Raw genomic sequence first — 17,975 nt, forward strand, 5'->3', positions numbered from 1 at the left:
GATCTGTTTTCCAGAGGAGCTATATTTGCTATGGGATACCTTATACTTCCTTCTATTCTTTTAGTCTTTTGAACTTGTTTTAATATTTATTTACATTTCATGGAGTTGTTAGATTCCATTTGGTTAATTCTTATTTTCAAGGAGTTTTTCCCCTTGGGAATGGTTTTGTACCTCTTCTTCCCAATGGTTACTTTCATTTCTTTTTTTTTTTTAAATAGCTCTAGCCCTTTTGAAACACTTGCTTTATTTCTTTCAGGAAATCTTGTTGGATTTGTGTCATGATGCACTTTTTTTGAAGTTTGATTTGTAGATGTTCTGAAGTCATGCTCTTCTTTTGGATTTGTGTTTTGAGCTTCCCTATTACTATAATATCTTGTAATGAGATTTTCTTTTTTTTTTTTTTTGCTTATTACTCTAACCTGCTTATTGATTTTGGAGTTCATGCTAGGGCCAGACTCTGTACATTTCTGTAGATAATATCTAGATTGAGCTTTTGTTCTTCTAGGTCCTTCTACTACTTTCCTGGAATATTGAATGTTGTGCTTTTCCAGAATCTTAGGGATAGTTCAGACTAAGTTTTTAGTGCTCTCAAAGTGATCTGGTTCAGAGTTGCTGCCCTTTTGATTTGAATTTAGCAAGTTCTTGACCTGGATTTGGGCCTGGGCAACATACCTGTGGACTTGCTCCTGTAGACTATTGCTAGACTCAGCCACTCTCTGTCAAATGGAAAGTTTTGTGGGTTCAGAGTGACTACAGGTGCTGTGGATTCCTGAAATCATTCTGAGATTCCTGTCTTCATTCCACTGTAAGCTTCAAACTGGATTGGAGGCTACAACAGAATTCTTGCTCTGCTCCTGGGGTCAGAGCCACACAGCTATTTGCTTCTGAATTTTCTCCAGCCTATTGAGCACTCTTCCTCCTGGCATATCGCACCTTTGCACAAATTTCCTTCTTAATCTGCCCTGGATCTGTGACCCAGAACTGGTAAGGAGCAACAGAGCATCCAACTGGCATCCATTCCCACACCTTGCTATGGTTTTGCTCTGTCGCTTCCTGTCCTGTTAGGAAGCTTTGGTCTTCCTTCAGTCTCTGAGGGTTGGGGCAATTTGCATGGCTCTGTGCTTCTGGCTAGACTCTGCACCCAGTGTCCAAAGTCCTATCTCCTGATGTCAACTTGGGCTAGAAAAATGATTTTTTCTCAGAGCTCCTCATCAAGACTCAGTTGATGCATTTTCCAGACTGCAGCAAAGGGGCTGTGTTGGGAGAGATGGGCTATACTTTTTGTTTTCCACCACCTTGGCTCCCCTTCTGTGACTTTCTTTCTATTCTTTCTTGGTTAAACTTCTCCCTCTTGACCGCTTACGCGGTAGGGTCACCGTGGATTTGTGCCTCAGTTCCAAATTTATAGGGTGCTGAGTTTAGTGGGTGCTGATAGCATAGGTGTCTCTTTAGTAGTATTTTTAAAAATCCCCAGAGGACCTAGTTGGCATATAATTAACTGAAGTAGGAAACTTCCAGGTGTCAGGCTGGGATGAGCTTCTTGCCTACTCTCCCTTGACTCCCACATGACAGCCTTTCTAGGAGATGCTCCACAGCTCCACACCTATGTCCTAGGCACACCAGTGGCTTCGAATGAGGAAGTGCTCAGTGCGTGGTTTATAGTATGGGCACAAAAATTCCTGAAAAGATCTCTCTCCTGGTTCCACATCCTACTGAAAACTTAGCTTTCTCTGGCTCTCAAAACAGCAGGTCTGTTCTTAAGATTTTAGAGCTACAAGGGGAAATCACAGGTCCAACTGCTTTATTTTACAGATGAAGATACTGAGCCTCACGTATCAGTGAGATGTCTGACCCAAGGTCATTGGACAGAGCCAGGCTCTGAAGCCAGATCTTTTGACCCCCAAACTAGCATCCTTTCGAGATCAAGCCAACAACTTGGCCTGGGCTCCCGTCTTAAATCCTGCCTCCCAGTGAATGACTTGATTCAAATACCTTGTGTTAGCTGATGTACCACAGAGATGTGGTCTCTATCATTGACAAGCTTATAGTCTAGAAAGATAAGACACAAAGAACTAACAAGATGAGCTCGATCCTAAGTGTTCATTAGATAGTGCCCCAATTCAGGTTAACCCAAACTGGATGGTTTGGAGAATGGAGAGATGAAGAGACTTACCAAGATCCCCTAGCTGCTGACAGCCAGAGCTAGGATTTAGATTTACTGTTAATTCTCCTAGAATTAGTCTCCTGGCCTAGAAACCTAGATTCTCTCCTTTATGTTGTTGCCTGCCTTCTTACTCTTTGTAGTGCCCAGACTTTAGAAAAACCTATATTTCTTTTCCTTTCTAACTGTCCTTTGTCTCTTACTAGAATGTCTTTGTTCAATTTCTTTTCCAAGGTTCCTGATCTGAGATAAAACAGAGATAGATCTTGGCTTCCCCAAACAAGTTCAATCATTTTCAGTCATGTCTGACTCTGTGATCCCATTTTGAGCTTTCTGGGAAAAGACTACTGTGTTTTACCGTTTCCTTCTCCGGCTCATTTTACAGATGAAAAAACGGAGGCAAGCAGAATTCAGTGACTTTCCCAGAGTCATGCAGCTAGTAAGTGTCTGAAGCTAGATTTGAACTCACAGCTTCCTAACTCCAAACACAGTGCTCTTTCTATCTGCCGCAGTCCCTATCTGCTTCTCTTCTTCCCTTGTCACTGTAACAGGTGGCTAAACCTTTTTGATTGTAAGACTTCCCCTTAAATTGGTGGAACTGATTGTAGGGAAAGGTGAGATGGGGGGAGGGGAAAGAGAGGAGGGAAAAGAGGCCCATCCCTATATAAATCTAAGGCATCACTGGCACTAAGAGGAAGGAGCTAGAGTTATGCCTCTGTAGGTAGAGTTTGGCTTTTATTTGGCGGGGGTAGGGAGCCTTGGGTTTTGCTTCTGAAATTTCTCATTTCAAATGCTGAACTATCTTCTCATTAGAAAGCCTGTCTCCTGGGCCAAGACTTCCCATGCTTGTTCCGGGACCCTTTCCTAAGGGGAAAGGAGGATTTTTAACCCCCCATCCCTGGTTTTCCTTGCCCTGCTTGCTGGGGGGAGGGTTGGGATGTTTGTTTTGGGACACAGTGATTTAGTCTGTTGAGTAAGACTGGGGCCTGGGCACAGCGTCATGGCTGAATAGGATGTTATTAGGGAAGTTTAAAGGTCCTAGATTTCAGAGAAACTACGCGGGGAGCTCCGTCCCTTCCCTGAGTGAAAATTTCCATGATGAGTCTTTTCCTTAGGACAGAAACCCCAGAAAGAGTAAGAGTTGGTGCCAAACAGCCTCAAAGAAGCTGGGGTTATGGAAGTGGGTCACCCAGCAAGCACCAGTTCATCTTTGGGCAGAGCCCACTCTGGCGCCTGCTCTGGCACTTGTGCTGGACAGTAGCTGAGGTCATTCTTCTTTAGACCTCCACGTGGTGTTTGCCTGAAGTAGCTGTTGCCAAAGGCACGGGCCGCTGGGATATAAAACTGAATGCTTGCTCCTTATTCCCAGAACTGGTATTTGGGACAGGTGAGAGGGAAGGTTGGTGTCCCAGCATCTTAGGAGAGAAACAGCAAGGAGGGGCTTAGGGTAAAGAAACCAGGGCAAGAACCAGGAAATTGGGCCCCTAGTGCTTTCTCCCCTTTCCTCATGCCTCAGCTTCTCCATCTGTGAAATGGGAGTCTGGGGTGAGAGGACGGAGGAGTAACTGGCACAAACAGAGGCCAGATTTTCCATCTAGACCTGTTCCTTTTCACTGGGCTCCTGCCTGTGGAAGGTAGTTTACATAGAACATTTTTTCTGTGTGGGTGAGACATAAGGACATCTTCCTCTCTGGGAAAACCTTCTTTCCATCATCTGCCCATAGTGGTCTCCCCCCAGACCCTTGATTCTGGAATGGGAATTAGGAGGAAACTCCATCTTCTGTGCCCCTGGCAAAGCTACAAGCTCTTCTGTGGAAGAGCTGGGTGATTTTGAAAGTCCCTTTCTGCTCTGACATCCAATGATTCCCTTTCCTCCCCACTCTTCTGACTCCATTTACTTTTCCTCTTTCTCAGGGTGGATCATGGCAGTGATAACAACAGTCTTGGCCTTGGTTCTGGCCCTCAACTCAGGTGCGTGCTCCTTTGTCTGACTGCAGGTGGGGGTGAGGGACTTGGGATAATAGGCTCAAGTGTCTCCTTTCCTCCTCAGCCTCTTGTCCCCTAGGTGGTAAGCACCCCCTCCCCAAATAACTTGCATTAACTTTGTGCACGTATGTACACACACACACATATTGTGAACATTCCCATGTGTGTTTCCAATCCGAATGTCAATTCCTTGAAGGCAAGGACTCTTTCCCTTCTGTCTTTTTGTCCTCTAGGTTTAGCCTAGTGCCTCATCCATAGAGAACCTTAATAAAAGTTTATCGGTTGGTTGAGAGACAAAATTGTGAGCTCCCTGAGGGCGGGGACTATCTTTTGCTTCTCTTTTGCATTCCCAGCACTTAACATATCCCTTAACACATAGTAGGAACTTAATAACTGTTAACTGATTAAGTATAACTGGGTCTGTTCCTAAGAGTCCTAGAGTCTGGGTTGAGGGGCACGATCCAAAGGTTTTTAAGTCAGAATTTCCCTTTTGAGCTTCCATGGATCCTGATCATTTGGAAGTGAAGTTGGTTCAGCTATTATCCAGCACGGTTTAAGCCTTAGTTTGGATGTAGGTGTTTGTTAATGAACCTCTCCCCGTGCTTGCTGTTGTGTGTCATATACAAGTTGTGTGTGTGTATTTATTCGTATCTTTTCCCTTCTCTACTAGTCTGTGCACTTGTGGAGGGTGGAGGCCGTCTTTGGATCATAGTGGATATTAACTGAACTGAATTGAATCAAATCATTCCCCGAGTAGCTGTCGGGATACCAGATCCCAGGTGTGAGGCCTTACACCGGGATGCACACTGGTGGAGAATCAGATCTGGCTTCCAATCCTGATTCTGCCACTTGCCAGCTCTGTGACCTTGGGAAAGTCACCTCCCCTAATCTAGACCCCCGTTTCCTTACAGCGAGAAATTCAGTGACTGAATGTGGCTTCTTTTACTTCCTATCTCTCTGTGTTAGGACTTCAAGGGAGGCAGAAAAAAGGATGATGTCAGGGGATCCATGCCGTGTCCCCCCACTCATCCTTAATTCCAATTTCTCCACAGTGTCGGCAACAGCTAAGGAGCACAAAGGCTTTTGGGAATACTTCAGCCAGAGGGGCTGGGAGAAGGGCCGGATAGAGCCGAGGGAGCCGCCGAAGCCCAGCAAGGAGTTCCCGTGAGTGCGCAGGGTTAGAAGCTCTAAGAAGTTAGGGTCGCATGGTGGGGGGAGGCCGACAGGAAGTCCCTGGTATCCACACTGAAGGTCCCCTAGGCGAAACTTTTTTGTTTCCCATCTTGTTCACCTCTCCCCTGATGGAAGAGGTCCCCATTGTATTCTCCACTCTTGGACCGGTCTCTTAGGTCACAGTAAATCTCCTGCGCCCCCACCCCACCTGGTAAATGAACTGTTTTTCTCTGTCCTTGCTCTCTCAGTCCGGGCTCTCTGCCCTGCTCTGCCCAGGTGCCTAGGCTTGGATCAGTCACACTACAGGCCAGCTCTCTGGGCCGGCCAGGTTCCCCTCCCCCTAGCCCTGTGTTACAGTGTGGTCCCCATGGTTCGGGAACCCAAGGGCTAGTCTGTCCCAGACCTCCAGCAGCAATGGCAGGGAGAAGGAAAGTAGGAGGTCAAGCTGGGGGAGGGGGGGGGGAGATGGCCTGTGTCTGTCTGTGGCTACATGTGCTCCACAGCAACATCGCTGGGGAGTCCGGCCATGGCCAGACTGGTTCTGGGGCTGACTCCTTTCCGGCTCAGTATCATGCTCCCTGGGGGACAGTAGAACTGAGTCCGGGAGGGGGGATCCTGTACCTTATGTGTGTTGGGAAAGCCCTGAACACGAGCAAACTGGGTCACTGTGTGTTTGCATCCCTGCTCCTCAGGAGTCTGAAAGCCAGCCCGGAGCAAGGCCTCGGTGACATGGACACTTTCTTGGAGAAGCTGGTGCCCTTGGCTGGGGGGGGGAAGCCTCCCGTGCTGTTTCTGGATTCGGCAGAGCTGCAGCAGCAGTTCCACAAGGAGCTGGAGGAGGTGAGCAGGGGGCTGGCCCCCTACACGCAGGAGGTCCACCAGCACGTGGGCTGGAACCTGGAGGGGCTCAGAAGGCAGCTCAAGCCCTACACCCTGGAGCTGGTGGAGCGGCTGGCCCTGGGGGTCCAGGAGCTGCAGGAGCAGCTGAAGCTGCTTGGGGAGGACGCCAAGAACCAGCTGCTGGGGGGGGTGAATGAGGCCCGGGGCCTGCTTCAGGAATTTCAGGACCAAGTAGCCCATCACACAGGAAGGGTCAAGGCACTGTTCCATCCCTACGCCGAAAGGCTGGTGGCAGATATCGGGCAGCACGTGCAGGAGCTGCACCGCAGCATGGCCCCCCACGCCGCCACCAGCCCGGCCCGCCTCAGCCGCTACATCCAGACTCTGTCCAGAAAGCTGACCCTCAAAGCCCGGGCCCTGCACACCCGCATCCAGACCAACCTGGACCAGCTGCGGGACGAGCTCAGCGCCTACGCAGGGGCCAGAGCCGGGGAGGCGGGGGAAGGCTTGGGGCCAGAGCCCGCGCTCTCCTCAGAGGAGCTGACCAAGGAGGTCCAGCAGCGGCTGGAGGCCTTTCGCCTTGACACCCTTCAGGAGATTGCCGATTTCTCTAGGACCATTGACCGGGAGACAGAGGAACTGCAGCAGCAGCTGGCTCCCCCTCCCCCTGCCCACAGCGGCTCCTCTCCGGAGCTTCGGGGGGACAACGGGGACAGGAAGATCCTAGGAGAGCTCCGATCCCGCCTCGATGCCCTTTGGGAAGACATTCATTATAATCTCCAAGGACAGGGCCATGGTCTGTCTGGGGCTCCCTGAAGGCCTTCCTCAGGCCCAGGACTTTTTGCCCCACATCTTCCTCTAGGGAACCTCCAGCAATCCCTTTGTTGGGACAAAGGTGGCTGACTGTAAGCAAGACACAGACACATCCCAGCGTCTGAGGCTGTGCCTTCAGACCACAAGGCGGCCCTCCCCTCCGGGCTCAGAATCCCTTCCTTCGGCCCTCTTGCCCAGATGTGTTTCAGTTTCCCGGCTTTGCAAATCCCTGTTTTCCGCCTCCCCACTCACGCATCAGGAGTGATGTCTCGGCTACGGGAGCAGAGCCGCAAAGGCTGCCCGAAGATTTCTGCTTAGCTGCAGCTTGCTCGCTAAGCCTCTGGCAGATGGAGTTACTTAAGTGGGATCATCTTGGATCAGAGCCCTCGCCTCCAGCCAGCTTCTGACCATGCTGGTCCCAGGGCTGACTTGATGCCTTCAATGAGAGTTGTTGCTGCCTGGGGAATCAAAGGGAGAAGAGAGAGAGAGTGTGTGTGTGTATGTATGTATATATATGAGCCTTGTTGGATTTGAAGCTCATCAACACGGGCCTTGTTCCTGCACAAAAAAGGGCCCCAAGTATGTCAAAATCACCTGAAGCTGGACTTCTGTTCTACCATTTGCCCCTGCTAGGCTGCCTGGAACGAGCTAACCGTCGTGGTTACACATGTATGCCTTCTCATGACTTTTTTTTTTCATGTTGTGAGTTTTGTTAATATATGAATGCACCGGAATCATCACTGTTCCCCTCTTCTCACTCATCCCCTCTCAGGATCATAAATTTAGTGCGGAAAAGATATTAGAAATAACAGTTCAACTCCCTTGTTTTACAGATGAGGCAACTGAGAATTGTGACTAGCTTTGGCAATGTACAGTTAGTCCATAGTAAATCAGGGAGCCGGAGCCACAACCAGCGCCCTTAAAGTCCCATGATGCTTCTCTTGCTTTCCCCAGAGTCCTTCTATGTCCGAGTGATGGGACATAGCCTGGAAAAACCTCTCAGTCTTGATGGGAACCATCTCTTCTCTTCTACTACTGTTTATTGTGTTTATTTTCAATAAAATCCTATTAGTGAATGAAAAAAGCCTCTGTCAGGTGGTCACTAAACCTAAGCATTGTGCTGAGACTCAATAACATTTTACATCAAGCATGTCAACAGCTCTCCAAGAGGATCTGCACTCCCTGGACATCGATACGAGGGCTGCTGTTGAATGAGATCCTCCATCACTTCTCTCCCCAGTAACATGGACCATCAGTCTCCCTATACCTGATGGCATCTCAGGCCACTTTTAGGGACCGTTCTTCTCCTCTTTTGTCTCCCTAGTCCTTGTGTTTCCCTCTCAACCTCCTTAAGTTATTATGTGATACAGAACTAGAGGTTTGAGGAGAAACTTATAAGCCATCTAACATCTGTTCTCATTCCTTATTATATAGATGAACAAACTGAAGACTGAGAGGGAAATACTTAATGTCACCTGGTTACGGAGTTAATGTGGATGAGCTCTGATAAGAGCCCAGGGAGAGACTCTACCGGAAGCTCTAAAAAATTACCTTGCATCTTTTTAAGACTCTCTTTAAATCCCTCCTCTATCTGCTCCCAGCTTTTGATTAAGACCATCACTGTGGTCCTTAGAGATCAACTTGAAAGCAGTCACATTGGTGGAGGGAAGCAAAGACTGTAGAAACTAGCCCTAGCTCCCTTTTTCTCAAAGCAAAAGCATCTCCAGTGGTTGTTTACAAATACTGACATATCAAAAATTTATCTTTGGGACTCATGAATAACTTATTTTTATTCTTGAAGCAGAGTTGGGATTTCTTTAGTATGAGAAATTTCTAGGCAAAGGTTCCCTCTATGATGCAGAACAAGAACAGGAATATTCTACAAATATTTATATTAATTGATCCCATTTTGCTAGCCTGCCACCTGGTGGCACTTGGTTACTACAGTAGATGCAGTTAAGTGCATTAAACACTAATTTATTTGAGTTAGCTAATAAAACAAAACAGTTTAAGAATTTTTACTGACAGCTTTTGACAGGCTATACTACAGGATAAAATGATTGGCATTTGGCCTAAGGCCCATTTTTGTACACTCTGGGTTTAGATTTCATTTCTGGTTCCTTTATTTCAGACTGAGTTCTATGTATCAGGACCCAGGAGCTTTTGGCTCCCACGAGATACTTGTTGACCATCCCTTAAACTAAACCTCACCCTAGAGAACCCGGATTTAGCCACTTTTAGCAGCACCCATTAAAGTTCTAGCAGGTAGAGATCAGAGATGGGAAAAAAAGGTCGTTTCAGGGGAGTGCAGAAGGGTGACGTCATCTGTTAGAGAGGCAGCAAGGTGTGGGTAGTGTGGAAATAATTGATTTGATGTCAAGAAGACCTTGGTTTGAACCCTGCTTCAGACACTCAATAGTTGTGCAACCACAGGCAAATCTTCACTTCTTATTTTCAGCTTCAGGATCAATTAATTGACAAGCATTTATTAAGTGATTACTGTATGCCAGATATTGTACTAGGAATTAAGAATTCAAGTCCAGAGAATGAAAAAACTCTTCTCAAAATGGCCTTCTATAGGGAAAAAACTAAATATACACACATATACACATATATATTTATTCTCATGATATAAGCTTAAGTTTTCATATTGTGAGTTAATATATGAATCTATGAATCACTGTCTTTCCTCTTCTCCACTCATCCCTTTTTACTACTAGGATCATAAAATTATACACACTCATATACTCATATATTCTTTATATATGTTCAAAAACACAAATTGAAAATTAACAAATACAAAAAAATTATAAAGTAGTTCAAATTAGTTGAATGCAATGTAGTTTGGGAGGGAGGGTCCTAGCCACTGGGGGATCAGGAAAGACTTCATAAAGAATATGGTGCTTGAATTGCATCTCAAAGTGAGGGCTCCTATGAGGCAAAGATAAGGAGGTATGTGTATCTGGCATAGGATCCAGAGCAAATGCATGGAGATGGGGGAATAGAATGTTGTTGTTCAATAGAAGTCACTTTATACTGGGTCACAGAGCAGAGGAAGGAGAATAATGTCCAGAGAAGCTAGATAGGTTGGGGATAAGTTATGTAGAACTTTAATAGCCTAATAGAGTTTATATTTTATCCTAAAACAGAGGTATTAAATTTCTAGCTCAGTGGACTGTAACCAGAAGAATTACTGGAACCAGATCAAAATATAATTGCAAATGTTTAATAAAATAAAAATACAATACAACATAATGTTAAATTTGTGATTAACATAGAGTACCAGGCCTGAAATCATGAAGATATAAGTTTAAATGTGGTCTTAGACTCTTACATATTTTATATATGTAAGTTTTGTGTATGTGTGTGTGTGTGTATGTGCAAAAATACAAATGTAAAGTTAAAAATACAAAAAAATATATAATGTAAAGTAATTTGGGAGGGAGAGTTCTAGCAGTTGGGGGATACTTAACCCTCAATTTCCTCATCTGTAAAATGATTTGGGAAAAGAAGTTGCAAATATTTTTGCCAAGAAAACCCAAATGGGTCACAAAGAATTGGACATGACTGAAATGACTCAACAGAAGATATCAACATGCAGCCTAAAAGGATCTATTTACATTTGAGCTTGACACTAATCATATCTAGAGGTAGTGGGAAGCCACTGGAATTTAATTAACCAGGGAAGTCACATGGTCAGATGGGTCCATAAGAAAAATTCTTTTTGTGGCTTTGTTTAGGATGGACAAGTGTGTAAAGTAATTCCAGATAGGGAGAGTAAGCTGTAGTAGTAAGGAGAGAGGAAATGAGGACCTGAACTAAGGTGGTAGCTATGGAAGAAAAAAATGGGGTTAAAGGCAAGAGATATGGTGGAAACAAAAATGCATGATTCGACAACTTATTTGATACTTAGGATAAGGGAGAGTGAGGAGTTGAGGATCATGTCAAGATTACAAATCTGAGACACTGGAAGGATGGTGGTCCCATTGACAGAAATAATAAAGTGTGGAAAAGGGGAGGTTATTGGGAGAAAGTTAATGAGTTTGGTTTTAGACAACTTGAATTTGAGATATCTTTGAGATGTCTTATTTAAAATACCCAATAAACAATTGGTGAGGTGGGAATGAAGCTCAGGGGAGAGATGGGCTTAATATAAGTGAGAGTATAGAGAAGAGAAGATCCTGGATAGAACCTTGAGGAATATGCCCACAGTGAGGGATCTAACATGAATGATGTGCAGCATAGAGCCAAGGACGAGTTCTGGAAGCACGCTACTAGAGACTAGCACTAAAGCTACCCATAATGATAAGCTTGAGTCTTTCAACTCCTTCTGAGCCCATCTAACGGTGGTTTGTATCTCTCCATAGGATCACAGATTTGGGGCTGGAAGAGGTGTTAGACACTATTTAGTACAACTCCCTTAGAAGAGATAACCAAATAGCTCAGAGAAATAATTGGCTTGCTTAAGGTTACACAAAAGTTAAAGTGGTAGAGGTAGAATTTGAACACAGGTCTTTAAAAATAAAATCCAGTGTCTTTTTCTATCTTATAATGTATCACCAATGCTGTCCACAAGGATAATGTATGACTTTAAGATTTTACTAAACTTCAATTACCCTATCTCCAAAGAATTCCTCTAATCTGTTTAGTAATCATGTCAAGAAAGGAAATCTGCGTGGCCTTTTCTCAATAGTACTCTTTCGATCAATCAACTTTTACCTAACTTATGTGGTAAGCTCACAAACTATCTCTTTACTAAGTTCTAGAATTTTGCCATGAATGGAAGCCAAACTTACATAGCTATAGTTTGACTTCCCTTTTTTGAAAACTGAGAAAACATTTACCTGTTTCCATTCCTACAGCACTCTATTGTTTCCTAGGTTTATTTAAAAAATCATTTACAAGAGCTTTTTACTTATATCTGCTTGAGACCAAAGTTCTGATTTGTTGGCTTAAGATCACAGAGGGCAACTAGTTTGTCTCTTATTATCTCCTCAGTTATCTTAGATATCAAATCCCTGTTAATTATTTATGGTCAATCTTTCCCAGGTCAAGGATCATCCTTAATAGGGCAGCGTTACTAGACACAGAAAAGGTGAAGAACTACTGCCTTCTCTTCATTTCGTCTGTTAGCATGCCATTTATCCTGAGAAAAAATCCTATAACAAATCTCTTTAAAGACTAACAGTCTTCTGTACAAAGTACTCAGCATATACCATGTGTTTAACAAATGCTTGTTCAATTGATTATGGCACATGCCAAATGTACTCAGTTGAGTACAAAACTTGTACTTATTGTGATGGGAGCAAAGGAGAGATCTAAAGTGTATAAAGAAAATTTAAAAAGATAAACACACATTTTTTTTGGCTGGGTGAATCAGGAAAGGCTTCATGGAGGAGGTAGCATCCAAACTAAACTTTGAAGAAATACAAGTATTCTGAAATGAAGAGATAAGGAAAGTGTGATTCTAAGAATGGGGAAAGTAATTAAACCCATTAAAATTAATTCAAGTTAACCCATGGTAGTTAATGCAGTTACCAAGAGTGAAAGTATATTGAGGGGAAGAGAAAGTCTAAGGCAGCATCTTGGGGAATATCCACAATTAAGGGAAATTTCCTGAATGATAAGTAACACAGGGTCAAGGACACATTTCTAAAGGACTTCTCTAGACTAAATCTAAAGGTACCCATTAATAACAAGTGGTGGTATGAGAGTGGTAGGTGGCACATTGAGTTTGGGAAACAGCTGTTAGTCCAGGTTAGCTCAGACAGAGTACCTGAGAAAGAGAAGTACAGAACAAGACAGGAGGGACAGGCTGAAATCAGATTATGAGAGACCCTAAATACCATGTTGATGAGACAATGTATGTAAGCATTTTGCAAGTCTTTAAGGACTTGGTCAATATTGGGCTAATGGACTCAAGGCTGGAAAAAGAAGGGAAAGAGGGAGAAGGGAGACAGACATTTATGTAGCATCTATTACGTTGATGTTATTTTTGCTGAGGCAATAGGGATTAAATGACTTGCCCAGGAAAACACAGCTAGGAAGTGTTAAAGTCTGAGACCATATTTGAACACAGGTACTCTATCCACTATACCATCTAGCTGCCCTTATAGCATCTACTATGTGCAATATTTTCTCACTTGATCCTCTCAACAACCTGAGAAGATAGACAGTATTATTATTATCTTCATTTCACAGTTGATGAAACGGAGGGAGACTGAGGTTATGTGACTTGTCTAGGATCATACAACTTGTAAACGTCTGAAGTTGTGACTGAATTCTGGTCTTCCTGACTCCAGGCCCCTGCCTTCTATCCACTCCACCACCTTGGGTATCTAGATGCCTTGGAGGTTATCCAGTTTCATACCCTCATTTTACAGATAGGGTAACAGGTCAAGAGAGGTGAAGAGATTGGACCAAAGAAGGCAAGATTTGAACCCAGATCCTAGGACTCCAAACCCACCTCTTCTATTGTACAATGCTGCACAGGAAAGTGAAGGCTTCTGAGTCAGAGGATGTAGCTTAGGAAGATTATTTTGGAAGCTCTGTGAAGGATGGATCAAAAGATGAAAGAAACTGGAGGCAGAGGGACTAGGGAGGAGCCTGCTTCAATTGTATAAGAGGCTTTTGGCCTGAATTGGGGGTTGTAGCAGTAAGAATGGAAAAGGAGAGATTCAAGAGAAGTTATGTTAATAGGATTTAACAAACCCTTTGACTTCTCAGGAGCCAGGAGCAGAGTGGGAGAAGTGAGAGTCAAAGCTAACTGAAATTTGGAGTGTAGGTGACTGGGGGTAGGGGTGGAGGGAGAACGCAGTGCCATCAACAGAAATAGCAAAGATGACAGCAGAAGCTGACTTAAGAACAGATAATTTCAGTTAGTTAAAAAAAGTTGTGCTTGGAGGTGACACCAGGACATTCAGATGGAGATGTCCAACAAGCACGGAATTCAGGAAAGAAATAAGGGCTGGACTACCAGATAAAGGGTTATCTTAAGGAGGACAGTCAAGCACATAGTGGCCATAATTGAACCTATAACATGACCAAAGAAGAGTGTCTAGGATAGTCTTTGGAGATAGGGGGAAGATAATGAACTAACAAACCAGACTGAGTGCCTGAAACTAAGGCAAGGGAGAAAAGAATCTTGCCATTCAGTCAGGAGAGAGTAAGGATGTATCTCATTTCACTTATCCCAAACAATGTGACCACGGGCAACTCAAGCTCTCTGAGCCCCTGTTTCCTCATCTCTAAAAAGGGAATTGCATATAAAACGCATTAGAAACATCGAAATGTCAAAGCAATTTTGGCTATGACGTATAGCAGTAGCATCTTTGCCATAAAAAAAAGGCCAAAAGAGAATGTAGCCTGAGGGGGGAAAAAAAAAACCTGTCAGACTGAGAAGAGAAAGAGTGCTGCCTTTTGAAAGAGTGGTTATCAGTAGAGGTGATGAGGTTTAGGTTTTGAGGCTCCCTTTTGTAGGGATGATAAGGTCTAGATGTAGGGAACCAAAATGAGATTAGGGTTTCTGGTGGTCAGGGAGCTAAATGATAAGGTCTAGGCAACTTCGGGGTTCAGGGAACCAAATGCAGATTTGGCACAAGGGTAGGGAGTTTGGGGGAACCCCCTTTTGGCAGCGCAGAGATTCTCTGTAAAGGAATTTACAGACCTGAAATCCTAGATTAATAAAAGAGGTTTATTATAGGGATTGGGAAGTAAGGTTAGAAATCCTGACAGAGGCATAAAGTCTGGTTAGGGAAATAGGTGAGGGAAAAGAGAAGATAACACTGGAAGAGAATATTATTTTAGTGGGCAGAGGCTTGCTTGGCATAGCATGGCATGGCTAGAACCCCTGCAAAGAAAGGATTTTAGATTGGCTCTTTTATAATAGGAGCTCTGGCTACAAGCTGAAGGGGGCTTGTGGGTGGAGTCCCAAGTTGGCTCATCTACAAGATGGATTTCAAGTTGAGCTGGAATTTGAATAGAATTGTGAATGAATTTCTTTAATTCTATAGGGTTGGAATTCTTTTGCTCAGGACTGAACCAATCCCACTTAGATAATAGAATGAAACTGTCTTGTTTATCTTTGGCGGGGTCCCTCACTGAGGCAGAGTTGAAGATTTTCTCCTTCAAAGAGTTTTAGAGTTTCGGGGTCCCTTCTTCATTCCCCCCTCAAGCAGTCACCTCCAAACTCATTTGGGATAAAGGGGCAAAGATCTCTTCTTCTTGTAACAGCTTCAAGCTGGCAAGGGTCATAGAGATTTTGGGGGGTTCATGCCAGGAGGCGAGGTGTGAGGTGTGGGGTCTGAAAATGGCAGCAGGGCATCCAAGGGGTCTTTGTTCTGTTCAGTCGTCCCCAGTCAGTTGTCTCATGTTCTCCCGGCTAAAGGGTAGTTGAAAATCCAAAGTTTGAAGCCTGGAGAAAATAGATCTCAGGGGCAGATTAAAAGGGGGGTGTCGTCCAGGGTGGAGATGGTGACATTTGGGAATGGGGCCTTTTGCAGGATATGCATCAGGTCCTGTCTGTGGGCTGCCTTTAAGACTGATGACAGACCATCTAACACTACTGAATGCCAAAGAAAAGTAGAAGAGAAAATGCTAGGAGCAAAAAGTTCTTTGTCTGTAGTAAAGGTGTTAAGTAGCCTAGAGTTTAGCCCTTTCACTCCAATTTCTCCTGGGGTGGGTTCAGGATGGCAGGAATTAAGGATGTGACAGACTCAGAGAGTCAGGCCAGGTAGGAGGCCCTGATATCTACTAGGTTCCCAATAAACCACTAATGTCCATTGGCCTTTTTCCTTTGGGGGATTTAAGAGGTGGCTCCTCAATCTCACCATAAAATCACCAAGATGGCTTAGGCAGAGGGCAGATCTTAATGCTATGGGTTGTGGTCCCTTTAAGAAACTCATCCTTTCAGATGGATTTATTCCTTTCTGATTCCCAGCCCCCGCTGGCTGATGCATTGTTAATTCAAGAAGCTAGGACCTTTGATTCACAAATCCTGGTCAAAAGCATCCTTTTGAATTGCAACAGAAGATCCAGACCCTCCCAACCCCATCAGATCTGAGCCAACTTGGGACTCCACCCATGGGCCCCATTAGCTAAATCTCTCATTATACAAGAGCCAAGCTGGAGCCCTCTCTTTGCAGAGGTTCCAAGCATGGCAGCCTTACTCCTGGCTGCCAAGGATCTCTGCCCACTGGAACCCTGGTTCCAGTGCCCTCTTATCTCTACCTTCAACTTTACTGACTAAACCCACAATAAACCTCCTTTATCAATCTAGGTTTTCCGGTCTGTAAATTCCTTTACAGAGGACTCTCCTGCTGCCACTAGACCTTATTTAACTCTGTATCCTTGCACCGAATCCAAAGGGGTTGCAGGGGAGCTCTATTTGACTCCCTGTACCCCGAACCTGCCACTAGACCTCAATTAACCCTAGTTTCATTTAGGTGCCCCAAATCTAGACCTCGTCATTACGACATGTCCTGAGGCCCCCCTGCTATCCCCACTCTTATGGGGGAAGGGTGGGAGAGACCAGGGGGCCAGAGCAAGAGCAAAGTAGCAGTCTTACCCAGCTTATCTCCGGGAGGAGTTCTGGCTGTCCTGGTAGAGCAAGGCAAGGGAGGACTGGGCCAACCCCCAGATTCCTGCTAAAGAGCAGGATGGGGGGTAGCAGGTCGACCCCTGTGGTGTTCGCTGCCATCGTGGAAAGTTCCTTCCGGGCTTCCCCTATCCGAACTCAGGACGGGGACTGGGGTCTCCTCGGATAGTTTCCGGGACACCTAGAGCACGAGCGAACCTCCGGGGTTCCCCACCTAAGTCTGGGAGGGATTTGCATTAAAAGGCACCTCTGCTCTGAGCGTCTTTCCCGGGAGGCCGAAGTTGCCCTGAGAAGAAAAGAGCTGGGAGCCTCAGCTTTTAGTTCAGGTGAGAGAGTTAAAAAAACCAAGAGCTGTTCCTAACAGCAGAGTGGGAGAAACATCGAGGGCTGAAAATGGGCTCCTCCAGTTTGGGCGGTAGTATATTGGCCTTGACCCCGAAAAGGCTGGGGGGACCGGCTGTGTCTTGGCTGCTGGTGCACTGAGAGGCGAAGAAGCTCCTTCCAGGGCTCCTTGGACTCCAGGGAGTTGGGGGGAGATTGGGACCCTCTCAGCTAACCTAATCAGGGTTCAAGTTTTGAGGTTTTTTCTCAAGCCGAGAGTCTCTGCTTTTCTAAGAGGCAGCCTAAAGGGGAGAGGAGCAGGCCCCAAGCCCCAAGCTTTCCAACTCTATGGCTTTTTCATTCTCTATGTGTCCCGAAGAGAGAGAAAGATATGAGGACAACTTTAATTTTTGTCAGTTTGCAGGATTTTATGCCCCGAGCTCCCCAGGCTGAGTGGGGAAGCTCCAGACAGCTTCCACCATGCCCCGGGTGTCCAGCTGTCTCTCCCTGCTGTAGAAGGGTGGGGGCTTACCTGAGCCAACCGTCAAGTCAGCCTTCGCCAGAAAGACTGAGGTGCTTGACTTTCTAGGAAAAAAAGCTTTGGTGTCCTCGGTTCAATAGCTCCTCGGCCGCCTCTAGCCGGGGTCCCCACACACTGGCACCCCGCCCTTCTCTGCAGGAGGAGAGCAGGAGGGAGTGCTCCCTGAGCCAGGAGGAATTTGTCAGAGACCGGCTGTAGGGTGGAAAGCAAACCTAGAGAGAGAGACCACAGGGGTCCCCATAAAGGAATTCTGCAAGCTAGAGAAAAGGCTTTTTTACCTCGCCCAGAGCTTTTGGGTTCGGTTCAGTCGCCAGTGATGTCTGGCTCTGGGTCCTGTTTGGTCAGGGAACCAAAACTATGATGAGGTTTAGGTTTGGGGGCTCCCTTTTGTAGCGATGATAAGGTCTAGATTTAGGGACCAAATGAGATGAGGTTTCCCGGTGGTCAGGGAGTTAGATGATGAGGTCTAGTGGCAGGTTCGGGGTTCAGCTCCCCTGCACCCCTCGGGATTCGGCACATGGCAGGGAGTTTGGGGAGCCCCCTTC

At 45.5% G+C, this 17,975-nt stretch overlaps 1 protein-coding gene across 2 annotated transcripts; it reads left to right on the forward strand.

Annotated features, from left to right (window-relative positions):
- Window positions 1-3,534: 3,534 nt before the first annotated feature.
- APOA5 (apolipoprotein A5) lies at window positions 3,535-8,057 on the forward strand. 2 transcript variants are annotated; one of them, XM_074304191.1, is made up of 4 exons: window positions 3,535-3,560; window positions 4,076-4,132; window positions 5,200-5,311; window positions 6,013-8,057. In XM_074304191.1, exons 2-4 carry the CDS (start codon window positions 4,084-4,086, stop codon window positions 6,974-6,976), a joined length of 1,125 nt encoding a protein of 374 aa, XP_074160292.1. In that variant the 5' UTR covers window positions 3,535-3,560; window positions 4,076-4,083; the 3' UTR covers window positions 6,977-8,057. The 2 variants fall into 2 exon arrangements, with proteins under 2 accessions (XP_074160292.1, XP_074160291.1); XM_074304190.1 differs by having other exon boundaries at window positions 3,535-3,548.
- The last annotated feature ends 9,918 nt before the right edge of the window (window positions 8,058-17,975 follow it).

The sequence above is a fragment of the Sminthopsis crassicaudata genome, chromosome 3 (assembly GCF_048593235.1).
Source record: "Sminthopsis crassicaudata isolate SCR6 chromosome 3, ASM4859323v1, whole genome shotgun sequence".
In the NCBI taxonomy this organism is placed as follows: domain Eukaryota; kingdom Metazoa; phylum Chordata; class Mammalia; order Dasyuromorphia; family Dasyuridae; genus Sminthopsis; species Sminthopsis crassicaudata.

Coding starts and splice junctions, on each gene's coding strand:
- APOA5 (XM_074304191.1), top strand. CDS start 4,084: ATGGCAGTGATAACAACAGTCTTGGCCTTGGTTCTGGCCCTCAACTCA. Junction 4,133..5,199: donor GGTTCTGGCCCTCAACTCAG/GTGCGTGCTCCT, acceptor ATTTCTCCACAG/TGTCGGCAACAGCTAAGGAG. Junction 5,312..6,012: donor AAGCCCAGCAAGGAGTTCCC/GTGAGTGCGCAG, acceptor CCTGCTCCTCAG/GAGTCTGAAAGCCAGCCCGG.